This window comes from Quercus suber, unplaced genomic scaffold, assembly GCF_002906115.3.
Source record: "Quercus suber isolate HL8 unplaced genomic scaffold, Cork oak 2.0 scaffold_49, whole genome shotgun sequence".
In the NCBI taxonomy this organism is placed as follows: domain Eukaryota; kingdom Viridiplantae; phylum Streptophyta; class Magnoliopsida; order Fagales; family Fagaceae; genus Quercus; species Quercus suber.
In genome coordinates, this window is record NW_027069514.1 from 396,964 (window position 1) to 415,610 (window position 18,647).

The 18,647-nt window shown below is 31.8% G+C and overlaps 2 protein-coding genes across 6 annotated transcripts; both read left to right on the forward strand.

Annotated features, from left to right (window-relative positions):
• Positions 1 to 8,167: 8,167 nt before the first annotated feature.
• Positions 8,168 to 10,419, forward strand: LOC111995188 (uncharacterized). 2 transcript variants are annotated; one of them, XR_010628351.1, is made up of 4 exons: positions 8,168 to 8,750; positions 9,395 to 9,724; positions 9,923 to 9,980; positions 10,097 to 10,419. XR_010628351.1 is itself a non-coding variant. In XM_065771775.1 (2 exons), the coding sequence occupies exons 1-2, from the start codon at positions 8,213 to 8,215 to the stop codon at positions 9,472 to 9,474; spliced, it is 618 nt and encodes a 205-aa protein (XP_065627847.1). In that variant the 5' UTR covers positions 8,168 to 8,212; the 3' UTR covers positions 9,475 to 9,843. The 2 variants fall into 2 exon arrangements, 1 of the variants encoding a protein (XP_065627847.1); XM_065771775.1 differs by lacking the exons at positions 9,923 to 9,980; positions 10,097 to 10,419 and having other exon boundaries at positions 9,395 to 9,843.
• Positions 10,420 to 14,579: 4,160 nt separating this feature from the next.
• LOC111995194 (pentatricopeptide repeat-containing protein At3g22470, mitochondrial) lies at positions 14,580 to 17,519 on the forward strand. 4 transcript variants are annotated; one of them, XM_024027106.2, is made up of 2 exons: positions 14,580 to 16,514; positions 16,928 to 17,519. In XM_024027106.2, exon 1 carries the CDS (start codon positions 14,676 to 14,678, stop codon positions 16,410 to 16,412), a length of 1,737 nt encoding a protein of 578 aa, XP_023882874.2. In that variant the 5' UTR covers positions 14,580 to 14,675; the 3' UTR covers positions 16,413 to 16,514; positions 16,928 to 17,519. The 4 variants fall into 4 exon arrangements, with proteins under 4 accessions (XP_023882874.2, XP_023882875.2, XP_023882876.2 ...); XM_024027107.2 differs by having other exon boundaries at positions 17,027 to 17,519; XM_024027108.2 differs by having other exon boundaries at positions 17,030 to 17,519.
• Positions 17,520 to 18,647: the final 1,128 nt, after the last annotated feature.

The window sequence follows — 18,647 nt, forward strand, 5'->3', positions numbered from 1 at the left end:
AACCTTAGAGGAAACCTTAAAAAATAAAAATAAAATGAAGTAACAAATTATGATTCATGTATAAAGATAAACATTAAGGCGTGTCATTTGACCTAAAAATTGTTGAAGTATAATGCACACATTGAGTTATAATATATATACCTTAATTTTTATTATATTACATAAATTATACAATACATGTGTGTGACATGGTAACATAGCCTTTATTCTTTTTTATTGGGTTTACCCTTTTACACGCTAAAATGGAGTACCCATTTATCTATTTCTTTTGCCAAATTGATAGAAGACTACTTCCATAAATATTATTAACATTGAAAGTTACATCAAATAAGTTGAGTAATATCACATCTTTATATTATGTTTTTGGGTGAAAGTTTTTAGATGATTATCGATCCATTCTTTACGTGATTATCCTTATCTCCCCAGTGATTGAAAATGACCATAGTCTAACATCTCAAAATCAAAATGTATTTTCTTTCCTAAAAAAACAAAACACGTATTTACGTTGTCATCAACATCATGAGGACCACGATAACAACTATTGGGCTATATATGATAGAGAAAGTATTTCATAATTAACACAACGAATATATACACTCCTCTCAGTATGCAAATCCTACACGATTGTGAGGTGTGAAAAAGATAATATTGCATATAATTGTTGCATTAATAAATAATTGTTGAATTGTGGTTGGGGTGATGGTAATGCAAGCCTAGAAACCTAAATTTTATCCCCTATAAAAGCTTCCCATAATTATATAATTATTTTACCCTTCAGTGCCTAATTTTGGCTATCATTAATTAAACTTATCTTTTTTTCCCTCAATCAGTCAATTGCAGTTAAAGAAATTGGTTTTAACTGTACAAATCGGAATTCTATTGTGCGGTTTCAAGTGTTTTTATATATTTATTATCACCCTTTGCTCACAAACACCATTCACTTGCTTTGTATATACATATATTGAAGTCTAAGGAGCCTCTAAATGGTCCTCGGCGAAAACTTTGTTTAATGGTTCTAGCTTTTTTGAGCATAAATTTCTTTGTAAGAATATGCTTTATATGATATTCTTTGTTGGAAATAGAAATAGTGGAGGAAGCTATTTGTTATTTTGTTTATTATTTAATTTATGGCATGACTTGAAATCTATTTGTTTATAAGATTAAAATATAGTCCTTAATTTCAAGCCGGTTTGATAGTGCATTTTAAAAGTTTTTTGGCCTTAAACTCTTTAGTAAAAATTGCCACACATATGAAATGATAGTATTATTAAGAAGTTTTAAGGACCCCCTTAAAGGTTAAAGCTCAAGAATATATATATATATATATATATTTTTTTTTTGGTACCAACTGAAACACCTGAAAAATTCTCGGTATACCAGTATAGTCTGGTATTTTATTTAGTACATTTTAAAGGAATACTAATATCCTTTTTTTGGGTATTTTTTGGATTATTTAATTTGTTCATTTTGGAGGTTCTAGAGGAGCATATTTTGGTCATTTTAAGAATTTTAAAGCTATTTTGCTCATATTTCATTTTTGGGGTATATTGATCATTTTGAAGGTTCTAAGAATATTTGATCATTTTAAAAATTCCAAAGGCATTTTCTATTTTGTTCATGTTCCAAGTTGTAGAAATATTTTCTCCAAAAAAAAAAAAAAAAGTTTGTAGAAACATTTTGGTATAGAGATTTCAAGGTTACTTTGGTCATTTTATTTAGAGATTTGGTATGGACAATGTGAAGGAAGGAATTGAAGACTTTTGTTTGAGGAGGGAAAATGTTTCAAACTTTTTTTTTTTTTGGTGTAAAATATTTTTCACCCCCTCATAATTACATTTTCCTGGTAATTAAAAACATTCTCCACGCCAAGTACCTAAAATACTGCTTTTTTTTTTTTGTCAAAACAATCGTAACCCAAAATTTGCAATTTCATTAAAAAAAATTATAATAAAGGTGACATTCAATGAATTTATCAACAATTTGACAAGAGAAGGGAGTTGGGGGCTTAAATCAGAATTAGACTACATTCACATACAATTTATAAGGGACTACACACAACCTAACAAAATTTAATGAGTATGACTAGGTGAAAACAAAATCCAAACCATAATTGTTGAAATCCAAACCATATTTTGCAAAGTTTCTGATCAGGTTAATTGTTGTGTCAATTTATCCAAAAAAAACCCAAAAATTAATCATTTCATCTTGAAAGTAGAATCTTTCATGCTCTAGAGGTTTGTATTTTCCTTTGTTTTTAACAAGCTAAAGAACAACACACATCTACATCACATGAATCCCAAACTGGATACCAAGACAAATGTTTTACACATGATGTTTATAAACAAACACCCATTGGCCATTGCAAAATTAATTTTTTTCTTGTTGTTTTTATAATTTTACTTTCTTAGTTGAGTAGATTGCAAAATATACTCGAAAAATTTGGGACTGTTTAAATTTTACACTTTGAAGTTTCAGAATTTAAAGTTTACTTCGTGAAGTTTTGTTCCATTTACATAAGCAACTTTTTTGTCTATCTTTTCTATTAAGTGTCAAATAAACTTATCACGCATGTTTAGTTTATTTAATAAAATAATTTTTCATTTTTATTTTTATTACAACTTGGAAGCCGGAACACTTTTTCTTATCCCCATGCATACAAAAGGATCCAGATCCCCATTTGTGGTCCTCAAAGCTCTTTCCCCTTTTCATCAGAAAAGTAAATTTAGCTAAAAGATTCCTTTGAACAAAAGCAACTGAACAGATATGAATACACTTTGTAATTATTATTATTTTTGATAAGTACACTTTGTTATTTTATAGGTATTCAATTTTTTTTCCTCTCCATTGTTTAGTACTTTGGAGAATGGACCACCTATTTCTTGTTCACCTGGTAGTGTTTTATTTTTATTTTTAAGGTTTGTTTTTATCCTGTTTAACTAGTCCTTATTTTCAGGTGCAATGGCCAGGGTGAGCTAGATCCAAGAGGCCAGTTATATTAATCCCAATCAGGGAGAGCATCTGAACTTTGAGAATTAAAAAAAAAAAAAAGGAAGAAGAATAGTTCTGCAAGAACAGTTATCCTTATTGCTGTGTCGCATCTTGTCAAGCTCGAGAGCCCGTGACACTCCAATCTCCCTTTCCAGGGTTTTTTTTTTTTTTTTTGTGTGGAGGAGATATTGGGTTTAGGTCCCTCTTAAAGATCCTGTTTTGTTTTGCAATTAAATTTTTGTTGTAATTCAGCCAAAAAAAGAAAAATCAATTTCACCATTATAGGTGGAAATAATTTGAGGATGTAACTCAAGTGGGATAAATAAGTATGCATTTGGGATTTCCTAAAAAAGTTTAACTTTTTGTTTTTTGTCTCAATCTTTTTNATATGTGACAATTGAAATTATTAAATACTCTAAGAGTATCATAAATGTGTTTTTTCCATTTACATGAATTGTGGGTCCACCATAAATTTAATTAATGGAACCCACAGTTATATGAGAGGAGAGAATACGCATTTATGGTATTATAGGAATATCCAATAATTACCCGTGACAACTTGCTAATCACTTAGCTAAACTTGTTTTTTAGATAAATATGATAAGATTGAAACCTAGATATATTGATGAGTTTTTTTCATTTTAAATCCATTCCATAAGATATTTTATGAAATGAGTTAAGTAAACCCAAGCTAAGTTTCTATGGAGTCCTAATATCATTTCTTCACTATATTTGCATTTTGCGTACGTAACATTATTTGATGTGACAAAGATCATCTAAATCATGCTTTGTCAAATCAGCAATAAGAAACCTATTTGAGGAAACTCAATTTAGAAAGAAATAATGTAGTCCACGATGGTAGTTATATATATGTATGTGTATTATTGAGGCTAGCATAATGTTCATAATATATTCATGAATTGGGACATATTTGAAGCCGACATTATATTATCTGAAGTCGACATTATATGCATGAATTTGGAAAACTCCTAGTATTTTTATTTTTTGGGTGGTAAAATAGTAAAAAAAAAAAAAAAAAAAAAAACTAAATAATGCTACTAATTTACAAAACTATTGTGTATTTTCCACTTTGTAGAGAAAGTATTTTTCATTATATTATTCCTAGATTTTGTTTAGCCTTTGAGGTCGAAACTACAACCAAATCGTGTTCCTATAATATAAAATTTTACCAATTTGTTTTTTTTATTGTAGAAGAAAATGATATCTCAACCTTTGACTAGATTTCTTCACTATCTGTCTATGAGACAATTTGGAAATTCCATTAATCAATAATGTGGTAGAATGAACCTTGCGCATTTGGAATTACTTTACGTCCTAGATCAATAAACCCACCACTCGAATACCTTATGCAAGTTTGCCAAACTAATGTTAATGACACGTTAATGAGGTTAGGAAGCCATTGTTGTCCATACCACGAGTGTCCTCTTCAAGCAGACTTCATCTATTTGAAGTAAATTATGCACGAACAAGGCAAATCTAGTGCCTAAACATCATCGTAACCTTTGGCTATTTTTTACTGTTGAAAAAGATTGGTACCAAAGAGATATTTTATGACATTAATGTCAGGCACGATATTTGAGAGTTTAGTGATTACATTACACATCGAGTCCTTTGGCCTAATTACGTTGATCATTGTGCATGATTAGTTTTTCTTTTTGCCTTTTGCTATTATAAATGAAGAACTACTTGTGATGACAAACAAGGGTTTTTGCAATATTTAAAATCATTCTACTTTTATATTATCTTTAAAAAGTACATTTAAATTAATTTATATGTGATTCTAACTTAAAAAAAAAAAAATGATAGGTGTTCAACTTTATTTCAACTTTCGTATGTATAACACACGTATGTATTTTATTTTGATTTGTATTTTTAAAATTAAATAGACTAGTAAACTATTAAAATCAATTACATTAGACAATAAACTTAAGGATTTATGTATATTCAGCTTTTGTTTTGAAATATATACATATGAAAAACGATGCTAGAAAGCATGTAAAAAAAAAAAAAAAGAATTTTAATGTGAAAAAGGACATCGATAATTCCGAGCCGACCTAACTTGTCAAAGATGAAATAACTCAAATAAGGGTTATAGAAATGTCAACACGTTTTAATTCCGTAAGAATTTTTAACTGAATCCGATTTGACCTGAACTAGGACAAGTTACGCCCAACTCGATTGACTCGACCTATCCGAGTTACGGGCAGATTTTATGTTGTGTCCAAACACTTCGAAGAGGTTCCTTTGCTTACACATAACAATTATAAATGACAATTATAGTTTTTTTGTTTTTTCTCTAAAAGAAAATAATAAATTCTCTCACATGCAGAATTTCCTAGCTTAGTCCTAATACAAACAAAATCTATCAGCAACATGGTGGACCCCTACCACCAATATTGGGTCCCACATATAGCTGTTGTCCTATTTCAAAGTAGCCTAGTATCCCATTCAACACCACCTGTCCACTTTATTACTATTTTGGTCATCATCACCTCCACCCAGTACAGCTGGCCCCCGTCCACATCATCATGTTCACAAATACATACATATATAACATACTCATTCACACTCATGTATCCAACCCCCCATGGCCCATACACATGAATTCTCATACATACATTCATACATTATATGATACAATAACGAAAATCATTATAAATGTTGTATTACAAAATAGAATTTTAGGGTCGGTTTAGCGCTATTGTTTAAACAATAATTTTTAGCGTTTAAATAATAATAATATTTTTGATATGTATTTTTATAACACTCAAGCATGTATTTTCATAATAATGAAAATTAAATCACAATATTTAAATATTGCTATCAAATGGGTCCTTAATTGTACTGTTTACATAATAATCAATCGAGAAATTATTGTGTACTCTCAGAGTACCATAAATTATTATTTGTTTTGACATTAATATTTTTTTAAAAGTAAATTATTTGGTAATATGACTTTAAAATTAGTTGAAAAATTACTTTATGTTTTTTTCTTATTTAGTTTTGGGTGGAATAAAATTGTTTTCTTTATTTAGTTTCGTACAATATTTTGAAATGATAAAATTTTTTTATTGAATTTTTGTTTCAAAAAAAAGTAGTTATACCTAAAACAATCATTTTTTTTTTCCATTTTTTTTTAAATCTATATAAATTGGTTTGTAAATTAAATCAAGTTATAAACTATATAAAACAGACTGGAAATGGTTTAACTTACAATTAACTAAGAATTCATCTGTTTCTCAAAAAAAAAAAAAAAAAACTAAGAATTCATCCTTCATAAGTTGCACACCACGTGTCCACTTTATTACTATTTTGGTGATCATCACCTCCACCCAGTACAGCTGGCCCCGTCCACATCATCATGTTCACACATACATACATATATAACATACTCATTCACACTCATGTATCCAACCCCCCATGGCCCATACACATGAATTCTCATACATACATTCATACATTATATGATACAATAACGAAAATCATTATAAATGTTGTATTACAAAATAGAATTTTAGGGTCGGTTTAGCGCTATTGTTTAAACAATAATTTTTAGCGTTTAAATAATAATAATATTTTTGATATTTATTTTTATAACACTCAAGCATGTATTTTCATAATAATGAATATTAAATCACAATATTTAAATATTGCTATCAAATGGGTCCTTAATTGTACTGTTTACATTATAATCAATCGAGAAATTATTGTGTACTTTCAGAGTACCATAAATTATTATTTGTTTTGACATTAATATTTTTTTAAAAGTAAATTATTTGGTAATATGACTTTAAAATTAGTTGAAAATTTACTTTATGTTTTTTTCTTATTTAGTTTTGGGTGGAATAAAATTGTTTTCTTTATTTAGTTTCGTACAATATTTTGAAATGATAAAATTTTTTATTGAATTTTTGTTTCAAAAAAAAGTAGTTATACCTAAAACAATTATTTTTTTTTTCATTTTTTTTAAATCTATATAAATTGGTTTGTAAATTAAATCAAGTTATAAACTATATAAAATAGACTGGAAATGGTTTAACTTACAATTAACTAAGAATTCATCTGTTTCTCAAAAAAAAAAAAAAAACTAAGAATTCATCCTTCATAAGTTGCATTAAACCGAAATAATAAAAACCAAACAAGTTCTTATTAATCTTCTCTATCAAGTTAACTAGCATGTATAATGGTAAAATTTTTTTTCAAATTTTGTTTAAAATTCAAATACATTCCAAATTTTGTTTAAAATTAGAAAATTGTGATGTCACTAATACTTTTGACTATATACGTTTGACCACTTTATTTTTGTTTCCGATTAATTTGCTGAATTCATGGTCTTGTTGTTTCAAATTTGTTGGCTTATTTACTAAAATGGGCTCATGACAATTTCCACTTTCTCTTAGAAACTTCTGATTTTTATCTCACTTTATTGGTTTTTAATTTCTTTCTTTCGAGAAGTGACATGTACACAATTTTTTATAATATTTTTATAATAAATTTTAAGTAATAAGTTGTTATTGGTTCTAATTTAAATTCACTACTTAAATTATTTTTTGTCTACCTATAATAACTATAAGAAACTGACACTTAAAATTTATTGTGAAAATATTGTGATGTATTTTTTCTCATTTCTTTAAAGTTTAAAGTTAAAAATAAAAAAAATTTAAATTTTATTTAAAAGTAGAGGATCAAGTATAATGTTAGGTATATTCTATGAGCATCTTGCCAACTTATTTGCAGCTCATTCATTAAAGTTTTTCTTATTACTTTAAATAACCCAACTTATAAATTAACTTACTACAATACAACCTCCACTTTTTCCTAGTAAGTTCTATTCTTTTTCCATATTATTTCGTGTTTACCCATTACCCCTTTTCATTAATTATTATATTTTTACAACTATATGCCATGAATATTCCCATAGAATGGTACTATCTTCTTTATACCATGACAAAGTCTTCACGCAATTAAATTAACAAGTAAAAACAGAATTTTGTATTTTTTTTATTATTAAAAAAAACATTTAAAAAAAAAATTTGAATATGGACATCACTTTCTCACAAAAATTATCTTAAAAAAAAAATTAAAAAAATTAAAAAGAAAAAAAGAGAATGAAAATTATGAAACTGCTAGCTAGTTTCACTCCGGATGCAAAGCCAGCTTTAAAAGGAGGCTTCCTCCTCACTTTCCATACACCTTACAGAGAATGAGAGCTAGAGAGATGGGAGGCTTTCCATGTGAATCTGAATCTTGGGTTTCTTCTTCTTCCACCACCTCAATCCCAGAAAATGATACTGCTTTTGAGCTGGTAAGCCCACCACCCCAAACTACTGGCTTTCTTAACCAAGACGAGGAGTGGGCAAAGTTGAATTTTGCTAACAAGAACAACCTTAACATGAGCAATAACAATGGCAGTAGTTTGGGGAAGAAGAAGAAAAGCCAGGTCTTGCTTGAATGGCATGTGGAGGCAGCTGATGATGACGACTTGTCAAGAACCAAGAGTTTGACAGATGAGGATCTTGATGAGCTCAAAGGGTGCTTGGATCTTGGCTTTGGGTTCAGCTATGATGAGATTCCTGAGCTCTGTAACACCTTGCCTGCGCTTGAGCTTTGCTATTCAATGAGCCAGAAGTTCATGGATGAGCAGCAGAAGTCACCACCAGAGAGTGCTCAACCGCCTGCCACCACCGACTCTTGCTCTTCGGTTTCTAGTCCCATTGCCAACTGGAAGATCTCTAGTCCTGGTGAGTCTTTTGGGTTCTTGCTATTTTATTTTTGTTTTTTTGTTTTCTTGGGAAAGTTTGGACTTTTCTTTGTTAATGGAAGGTATTGTTGCTTTTGGCTCTGATAATTGATCTGCTAGGGGTGCCTTTTTATTAGAATAATGATCTGGGTTTGTTTGATTTTTGAAAGAAATTTTGGTTACATGGTGTTATAATGATGAAGTGATGAGTTATCTGCTTTTATTTTTTAAGTAGTTTGGGTTTAGATTGTGGACTGGTCTGTTGACTCTGTTCTCAAGATGAAATGGTGAAATGGGTTGTTTTCGTTTTTGACGAAATTTTGATAAATTGTCCAATAGTTAAAATCATGAACAGGGTCTCTTGTAATTTTGACTAATTCTCGTGATGTAGTTTTTCTTTTCTTTCATAAGATGTAATGTATATGAAACCGTGAAACTGGTCTGCTTAGGGTGTTCCATTGATGAAGTTTCTTCTTCAATGAATTTGAATTTGATGAAAAACTTGGTTATTGTGTAGATCTCTATGTTCCAGACCTTTTTTTGCTATACAGTTAAATGCTTGCCTTGTTTATAGACCTTTGCAACTTCAAGTCATACCAGCATCAAACATTTGATTCAAACTTTCTGGCTCTTTTCCTTGTCCAGGTGACCCTCCAGAAGATGTTAAGGCAAGGCTAAAATATTGGGCGCAGGCTGTGGCATGTACTGTTAGATTATGCAGTTAGAACTATAAGAGATCAAGATTTAATGGATTTATCAGAAGGGGAAAATGGATGGACATTCTCTTTTGTAAGTGGAAGCCGATGACCTGAAACTTCATGTGGAGCTTTTGCTTCACTTATCTCTCCAGGACAATCTTTATGCAGAAATGAATTTTCCTGCAATCTTTTAGCTGGAGAAGGACCTGCTAAGATCCGTCAATGACGGGTCAGATTTTATGAAGAAAGAAGTGGAGGATGAAGAAGGAGGTTTCAGGTTTGAATTAACCAAAATCCACTGAGTCTGAATTAATTCTTCCAAGACTTAGATATTTTTTTTATGATTATTGTATCCGGCACTTGAAAAATAATTAATGATATGAATAAATTTATCCATCTTCAGCTTGTCCATTTTGTTACTGGTTTGTGGCATGTATGTCTAAGAATTCCAATCTTAGTTGTTGGTTTTATGCAGCGGTGAGAACCTTCATTAGAGCTTCATCAGCCACTCGCAGACCTCTGCGATTGCTGAGGTAACTAACCTAACTGAGTTTAACAATGTGTGATTCTCTCGGTGCTCGCTATCCTGACTCTATGATGCTAACAATGATTAACTTTGCTAACTTTTGTTTATCCACCCTATGGATAGATGAATGCGTGTTCAGCTGGTACTGCAGGAGCAAATGGATAGAGGGAGAAAAGGGGTGCTAAGTTGAAGTATTGTTACATTGGTGCTAAGTTTAGGTTCTAACTTGTAAATCTTCATTGATCATGTGATTTCCCTTAGCTGCATTGGGAAAATGTGCCCTGACACTTATAAGGACTAAGTTGAATTATTGTTGCATTGTTGTTGATAGTTAAAGCTTTGTTTCATTCAATTCACTTAATTGTGATCTGCCCAAGTTGTTAAACACCTTCAGGTAGCAATGAAATCCAGAGAACTGTGCATGTTCTTGTTATGTGTTTTTGATAGATACTGTGCATGCTTCTTCATTTATGAGGTATAGACTGCTGTTCAAAGAGAGACTGCTGTACGAGGGTAATGCTGTTCAAAGAGAGCATTTATGAGGTATAGACTGCTGTAGATGTGCAATAATAGCAAAGTTCTTTCAATGGCTGCTGTAATAGGCTTGACTCTTGAGCCACTAGCAAATTGTTTGGAGGGTTCTTTAGATGTCCAAATGAAACAAAATTTGAAAGCAGAAACCTTGTCATTTGTTCTATATCAAACTTTACTGATTGAACTAACAAGTAATCTTACACCTAAAGGCCGAGGCTATTATGCTTAAAGAGATTTATGAACATTGGATGTGTATAATGTATTAATCAATCTTTGTCTTAGATACTAAGTATCTAATAAAAGAGCAGTATCTAATAAAAGATGCTCTTTTTGAGAACTGAATGTCCAGTCGTTATATTGACATATATAAAAGGTAAAAATGTTCAAGATCTGTCATCCAGCGTCAAATTGAACAACCAGGCATATAAATATAACTAGACTAATCAGGAAGACATATTCACAAGCTTCATAAATCATAATTACTGAAAGAATGATGCCTTAACCTCTGGAAAAGTTGAATCAACTGCTCTAAATCATAATGACTGAGAGAATGGTGCCTCAACCTTTGGAAAAGTTGAATCAACCGGTCAAACTATCTTTGTCTATTCTGAATGAGAGTTTGTTAATTGATGAATATTTTACATCTGGCTTAATTCTTGACCAGTTGACTAATAATAAATGGAGTGCTAGCCTTTGGTATAATTTTCATACACAATTGAAGCAGACGTCTTGTAAGTTGTAACATACGAAAGTACTCCACACACGCAACTGAATTTCAAATGTTGAAAAAAAGTACACGCAAGTAGTAATTTGTAGACAAACGAAAGTTCTCCAATGCTTCAGAACTTACACGTTTCAATCATAAAAATCTTCTTAAGCCTATGTTTGATTAGATGGAAGAGAAGAGAAAGGAAGCGAAGGGAAGAGAAAAGTATAAGGAAAGAGAATGGAAAAAGAGAGGAAAAGAAAATGTGATCGGATGCACAGAGAAGAGAAATGAAAGAAATTGAATATATTTTATACTTTTATCCTTTTAATTTATAAATAAATAAAAATATAAATGTAATTTCACGTAAAAAGTCAAAACTTTTTAAAGATTAGGGATTTGGATGAAAAGTTAAAAGTAAAAAATTAGCGGGACTCGTAGAAGTCTTTTCTCTCCATATTTCATTTCTCCCCTCTATTTTCTTTTAACCAAACAAAGGATAAGAAGTCCTTTCTATTCCCTTCTCTCATTTTCCCCCAAACCAAACATAGTTTTAAGTGTTTCTCTCTTTTTCTCCAAAATTTCTACAAATAGTGGGTTCACAAAGGTCAAGGTGACATGAACAGCTTGTAGCTTAATTGTACTGAACAAGTATCTATGTAAAATGCTTCCAACTATCGAATTAATTATAAAAATTATAATAAAAAACTAAAAGTTGAAGCTGGCACGCGATAGCTAGAAAAATATGGGACCTTCTTTTACCATTTAAATTACAAAAAGGTCTTAACTTTTTTTTGATAAGTACACAAAGGTCTTAACTTTTTGTCACTTTTTCTTTCTTTAATCAAAAGGGATAATTGCTTTCAAAAAAAAAAAAAAAAAAAAAATCAAAAGGGCTAATTAAAGGAGAGTTGTTAGGTCTTAACTTTTTGTCACTTTTTCTTTCTTTAATCAAAAGGGATAATTGCTTTCAAAAAAAAAAAAAAAAAAAAAATCAAAAGGGCTAATTAAAGGAGAGTTGTTTACTATTAGAATGTTCTGGATTTTTTATTAGCCCAGAAAAAAACCATCTAAAACAAATTAGAAGTTGACAGAAGAGTTAGAGTGGAAATTAAGTTGTTTACCATTAAGAATGCTCTGGATTTTAGATTAACCCAGAAGAAAAACCATGTAAAACAAATTATAAGTTAGGTGGGTAAAAAGAGAGAGTCTATCTATGTGAGAAGATTAGATGAGCAAAGAGCTCCAAAACAACAGTCTTCCTCCTGAGACACTCTGGGATATACATCAGCTTTATACATTGGAGAACACATGTATCACATGTATAGGCTGAAGAAAACAGCATAGTGCTGATCATTTGGATGGTTCCAACACATGTTTTACGTGACTGCACTTTTTCCCAAGAGGGCGTTTCCTTTTTAACAATTTGGAACATCTTACTCTGTACATAAAATATAGTATATAATTTCTTTTGCAGTTCATGAACAAAATCGGTTTCATTTTCCAGCATTTTTTTGGTTCTTTGAGGGTTTTAATAGAATAATGTCATTTGATTTTTTGAGTAATTTTGGGCTCTTTTCCCCTCATGCAAAAGAAAATGGGGGAAAATACATAATAGTGCAAAAGGTGGTCCTGCCAATGTCGATTTATATCTTTTTAATTTTTTTTAAGAAAAGAAAATACATTGACATGATTTTTAAAATAATATCAAAGCTGCACTAGCATTGACAATTTAATAATTTTATTTTTATTTTTATATACAAGATAGAAATTCAATTTTATGAAATTTTCTAGTTAAAAATCCGAGGCCGAAAAGTTTTTATACAGTTAGTTTTACCAAAAACGCTTTAAAAAAAAGAAGCTGAACTACAAAATAAAGACTTTTTTGATAATTAAAAAATAAGGGTTATCAGGAGTCGTCATTATTCTTCACCCACTTAAATCCTACTTTTGTATAATGTGAGATTGTCCAAACAATAATGGGACTTGCAATTATTTAAACCTACAACTTCCAAACTCAAGTGTGATGAGCATCCAAAACTTCCTACCACTCGTGCCCTCAGGTGGTTGGAAAATAAAGACTTTTGAAAGAGACCTCTATTTAAAGTCATGTAGCCTCTTCTATCAAATTGTCAAACTCAATTCCACTGATTTTACTGTAAATTTAAAATTGCATCACATTAGCATGTGCTAGCAGGTATGGGCTTCTTGTACCTAGTTTTAGGCCCAAGATGACATGAGTTTTTTGTTTTTTTGACCAAAAAGATGACATGGGTTTATTATTAGTTGTTGGAAGACTTATAAGATATAACAGCAACAGGTCACGATAAGGCACCAAATAAGGTGCGCAATCAAGCATGTTGGTGATAAGTGACCAATCGTCAGTTGGATTCTTTTTATATGTAGGGTTAGATTTCAATTATATTTGGTGTTTTGTCAAAATTTTACACCATTTACTAAATTTCTACTTGAAAGTATTTTCTTATAAATTCATTGTTGAATTATATTGTCTCCTCTATTGGGGAATATAGAATTAGATGTGAGCTTTGTGGCTTAGTTGGTGATGTGCTTGGGTGCATAATTGTGAGTGTGATTGAACCCCGATTTACTATTGGATCATTTTTTATTTTCATAAAAAATCATCATCATCTCCCTAATCCTTTTGTTGCGCTCCTTTATACAATTGGTATTTCTCATTGCTACATACTCTCTCACTCAATAATCACCAACCATATTGAGAGATTTCGAGTGGTGGAGTTTGGAGGTCTTGGCAAGATTAGAGCCTTCTAGCTTTTACACTAAAAAATTTGTATTTTCATAACAAAATTGTATTTAAAACATTATTTCTAAATGGAAATTTATTTCTTTAAAAAAAAAAAATTAGACTAGCTTAAAATTATGTCTTGATGGTAAAAAAGAGTAATACTATAGATCAACATTTTCATAACAAATTTACAACAAATTTTAGGTTAAAAGTTGTTATTAGTTCTCATATGAATTTGCTACTATCATTATTTTTTTACCCACCTTTAACTGCATGACATCTAAATTTTGTTGTGAAAATGTTATGCTTGTAATTTTTTTTTAAACACACATTTCATCTAAGTTTTATTGTGAAAATATTCTACTTGTAATTTTATTGTTAAAAAAACACACACATTTTATCGAATAATTTTTGTAATAGGTAGTGCCAATTTTTTTTTTCTTTCTTTACTTCAGTACCAAAAAGAGAAAACAAAAAGAAATTAATACAGTAATAATTTGGTAAATATTTTATTTTAATAAAAAAAGGACAATTTGGACACATGTTGATTTTTTTTTTGGGAGCGATATCCATTAAAAAAAAAAAACTCTTTCGAAGGGAGGTTTTATTTATTTTTTGATAAACCCCTTGAAGAGAGTTGAATTCAGAATAATGAAGCATTGATAGGACGTTATCACAAGTTCAACCAAATTCAAGGAATGATCTTTAGAACTAAACATGGAGCTCTCACTCTTTCTTCAAACCTCTTCAAAACCCTCAAACCCTTTCTCAATTCCTCTCCATTTTCTTCAGTTCCCAAACCTAATTTCTCCACTCCCACAAGACCTGCTTCACTCATTGTGCCACCACCACCACCAACAACAACCTCACGCACTGTAAGTTCTTCTGATGTCAACTCAATCTGTTCTTTACTAATTTCAAGCCAACCCCATCAAACCACAACAAATATTGATGATTTGTTAAAGGGTTTTGAAGAAAAATTGAACTCTAATCTTGTGCTTCAAATTCTGATGAACTATAGGCAGTTGGGTAGGATTAAGACCTTGGAATTCTTTGCTTGGGCTGGAATGCAAATGGGTTTTCAGTTTGATGACTGTGTTGTTGAGTACATGGCTGATTTCTTAGGTAGGAGGAAGCTATTTGATGATATCAAGTGTCTTTTGGTAACTGTGTTCTTACATAAAGGTCGAGTTTCGTGTCGAACATTTTCGATTTGTATTAGGTTTTTGGGTAGGCAAGGGAGAGTTAGAGAAGCCCTTTGCTTGTTTCAGGAAATGGAATCACAATTTAGGTGTAAACCCGATAATCTTGTGTACAATAATATGCTCTATGTGCTTTGCAAGAAGGAAAGATCTGAGGAACTAATTGATTTTGCACTAATGATTTTTAGGAGAATCGAATTGCCGGATACATATTCGTATAGTAATATTCTTGTTGGTTTATGTAAATTTGGTAGGTTTGAGACTGCACTTGATGTTTTTGGTGAAATGGGTAGGGCTGGTTTAGTTCCTACTCGATCTGCGGTGAACTTTCTTATTGGGGAGTTGTGTTCATTGAGTGCAAAAGAGGGAGCTGTTGAGAAAGTTAGAGTGAAAGATGCTCATAGACCCTTTACAATTTTAGTTCCAAATGTGGGTGCTAACAGTGGTGCCGTACAGCCTGCAGTTGCAGTGTTTTGGGCAGTTCATGAGATGGGTTTATTACCTAGTACATTTGTTATAAAGCAGCTGATTTCAGAGCTTTGTCGATTGGGTAAAATGGAAGAAGCTGTTAAGTTGTTGAAACTTGTTGAGGGAAGGAAGCTGAGTTGTGTGGAAGAAGGTTACTCTATTGTCATACAGGCATTGTGTGAACACCGATTGGTAGAGGAAGCCAGCCATTTGTTTGGGAGGATGCTCTCCCAGGGCATGAAGCCAAAGTTGGTTATTTACAATTCTGTTATTTCAATGCTATGCAAATTAGGGAATTTAGATGATGCTAAAAGGGTTTTTGAGATTATGAATAAGAAGAGATGCCTTCCAGATAATTTTACCTATTCGGCATTGATCCTTGCTTATGGTGAAGCTAGGAATTGGGAAGATGCTTATGGCTTATTGATTGAGATGTTAGGACTGGGCTTATCTCCACATTTTCACACGTATAGTTTAGTGGATAAACTTTTGAGGGATAATGCAAAGTTGGATTTGTTATTCAAATTGGAGCGGAAATTGGACTCTCAGATCTTGCAGAAGCTCTGTAAAGCAGGTGAACTAGGGGCTGCTTATGAGAAGCTAAAATCATTACTTGAAAAGGGTTTTTATCCCCCAGTCTATGTCAAGGATGCTTTTGAACATGCATTTAAAAAGAGTGGAAAATTGAAGATGGCTCGTGAATTGCTACAGAAGATTGACAATGACTGCAAACCTGATGAGACAGAAATCAGAAGTTCTGAATAAACCATCAGCAAGAAGGGTATTTGAGTACCTGTGTGCTTGTTCATTGCATCCATGTAGATATATCTGAATTTTCCAAATTTAAGCCACCCTTAAAGAACCAAGGTAACATGTAGGCCTTGTTATTTATTTATTTATTTTTTGGTGAGGTGCCATGCTTTATGAAAGAAGATGAAAATAGCTAATTTGTGGAGTTTGCTTTAAAAGGATGTTGACTGACAGTTAATCAATTTTCTTCGTCAAATTCAACCTAGAAAGGGTATTTTCAATTCAATTTTTTTCACTAGCATGCTCTTTTGTATATTGGTGCGATCTTCAAAAATTATAGTGTTGACCTTTTGGATTTACTCCATAAACAATTGGAGATTACATGGGCCAACTACCAAATTCATTACCTAATTTACTGTGGTCATTGTCTTCACCACAAAAATGAACCATGGTTAAAGTAATTAACAATAATCACTATTTTGACAATTTAGATTTTGTCAATGCTACATTGTTATTTTTGTGTTTCATAGCCTGTACAGCCACTTGGGAGGATGGCACTACCGGGAAAAGAAAAGTCTTGTCTTTGTCCTATGTTGAAAACAATTCTAAGCAAAGTATGCTTTCTCCAGCAGCAAGCTTCCAAGCAGGAAAGTATGCTTTCTCCAGCAGCAAGCTTGGAACTAGCACCCAGGATCAGGGGAAGCTTCAGGTCAGTGCAGCCCAGCGTGCATCACAGCAGCAGGGTGCAGCCCAGCATGCACCACAGGATCAGGAAAAGATGCAAGTGAATGCAGGCCACAGTGCATCACAGTATCAGTGGAAGACCAGAGATGCAATCATGGGCAATGAAGAATTAGAAGACTTGATTGAATCAATACCTTATCATGATCAGATTATTCATTCAATTCAAGGGATGATGCCGCATGGTCTGGAAGTTACTAGTTGATGTACACGTGTAATGATTAGGTAGCTTTAGTTGTAACAAACTTTCCCTCCAAAACAGGGAGTTAGTTATTTTTGCTTTCTTTGTACACGATTGTATATAAAAGGATAGAGATAGTGAATTAGATCAGTTAGCTGGATTGTAATCTTTTCTAATCAATGAAAATCAGTTTCTATTTAGAGAGAGTCTTGAATTTTACATACTAGAAGCGAAGCTTCTACAACAAGTCCTCTTCTTTTCTCCTCCCACTGGAGGACAAAGCTTGAAGAGATTATAGGTTGAGTTTATGTTTACTCTCAGCCTCTTTGATTGGTAGGCGGGTGAGCTAAGTCCCCTACTTAAGATTCCATTGATAAGAGTAATTTTCTGTTGTCATGACACTTTGGTTTGACTGATTTCTCTTATTCTCTACTATAGAGTATAGACTACTTCTAGCTTCTCTAGTGGCCCTTCCACTTTGTAGTTGTGGTTTGTATTGGTACCGAATGATCATATCAAACAAAGGCGAGATGTATTAGCCCTTCTCTGTGCATAATTATATTAATGTAAATTCTTGTTTTTGTCTGTGCTAACATTATATCACAAAGTTTTGGGCTGATTAAGACAGTAAAGTTGAATAAAGTGTTTGACAGATTGCTTAGGACAGGTGTACATTTATGTTAAATTATGTAATTATATCTTGGGCCACACCAGGCGTGCATCCCTCTATCCTAATGCGTCCCTAATAAGTCATGGAACTTGAAATATCAATACTGTAAACACTATTTCTTTGGCTTTCTGGTGTGTGGATAATGTCATATTGTTGGGAAGAATAGTTTCAGACTAAAGTGGTTGCAGAACAGAGCCTAAAAGAGGGTTACTTGTGATGGCATCAGACTGTGTTTCTCTGCATTTCTAAAATGGGTAAAACTTAGTACAGTTCTTTAGTAAATTAAGTTCTCCAATTAAATTCATACTGCAATAAATTTGATTGTGCTTGAAAAACATAATATAGTTTGTATTTTTTTGGGTATGCAGCCATGTGTTTGAATTTAATTGGGAATATATTATAGTGCACTTGAGGAACTCCACTTAAGTTTTACCCTTCTGAAATTGCAAGAGCAACTCTCTCTATTTGTTCAAATCTATTAATACCAGCACTACTACTACACGCTCATTTATTCAAATCTAAGAATTTTAAATACGTGGTTCACTCAAAATGAAAAGGACTAAAACAACATAACCGAAAAACTTTTGACTTGTTCCTTGTATTAGCTTGCGCAGTGATAGGGGAGAACCCCATCTCTTTCTGAGCACTTATATTCAAT

Bases quoted from the DNA above. Each gene is read 5' to 3' on its own strand.
- LOC111995188 (XM_065771775.1), top strand. From the start codon at position 8,213: ATGAGAGCTAGAGAGATGGGAGGCTTTCCATGTGAATCTGAATCTTGG. The intron at 8,751-9,394 runs GTGAGTCTTTTG...TTCCTTGTCCAG, and splicing joins CTGGAAGATCTCTAGTCCTG to GTGACCCTCCAGAAGATGTT.
- LOC111995194 (XM_024027106.2), top strand. From the start codon at position 14,676: ATGATCTTTAGAACTAAACATGGAGCTCTCACTCTTTCTTCAAACCTC.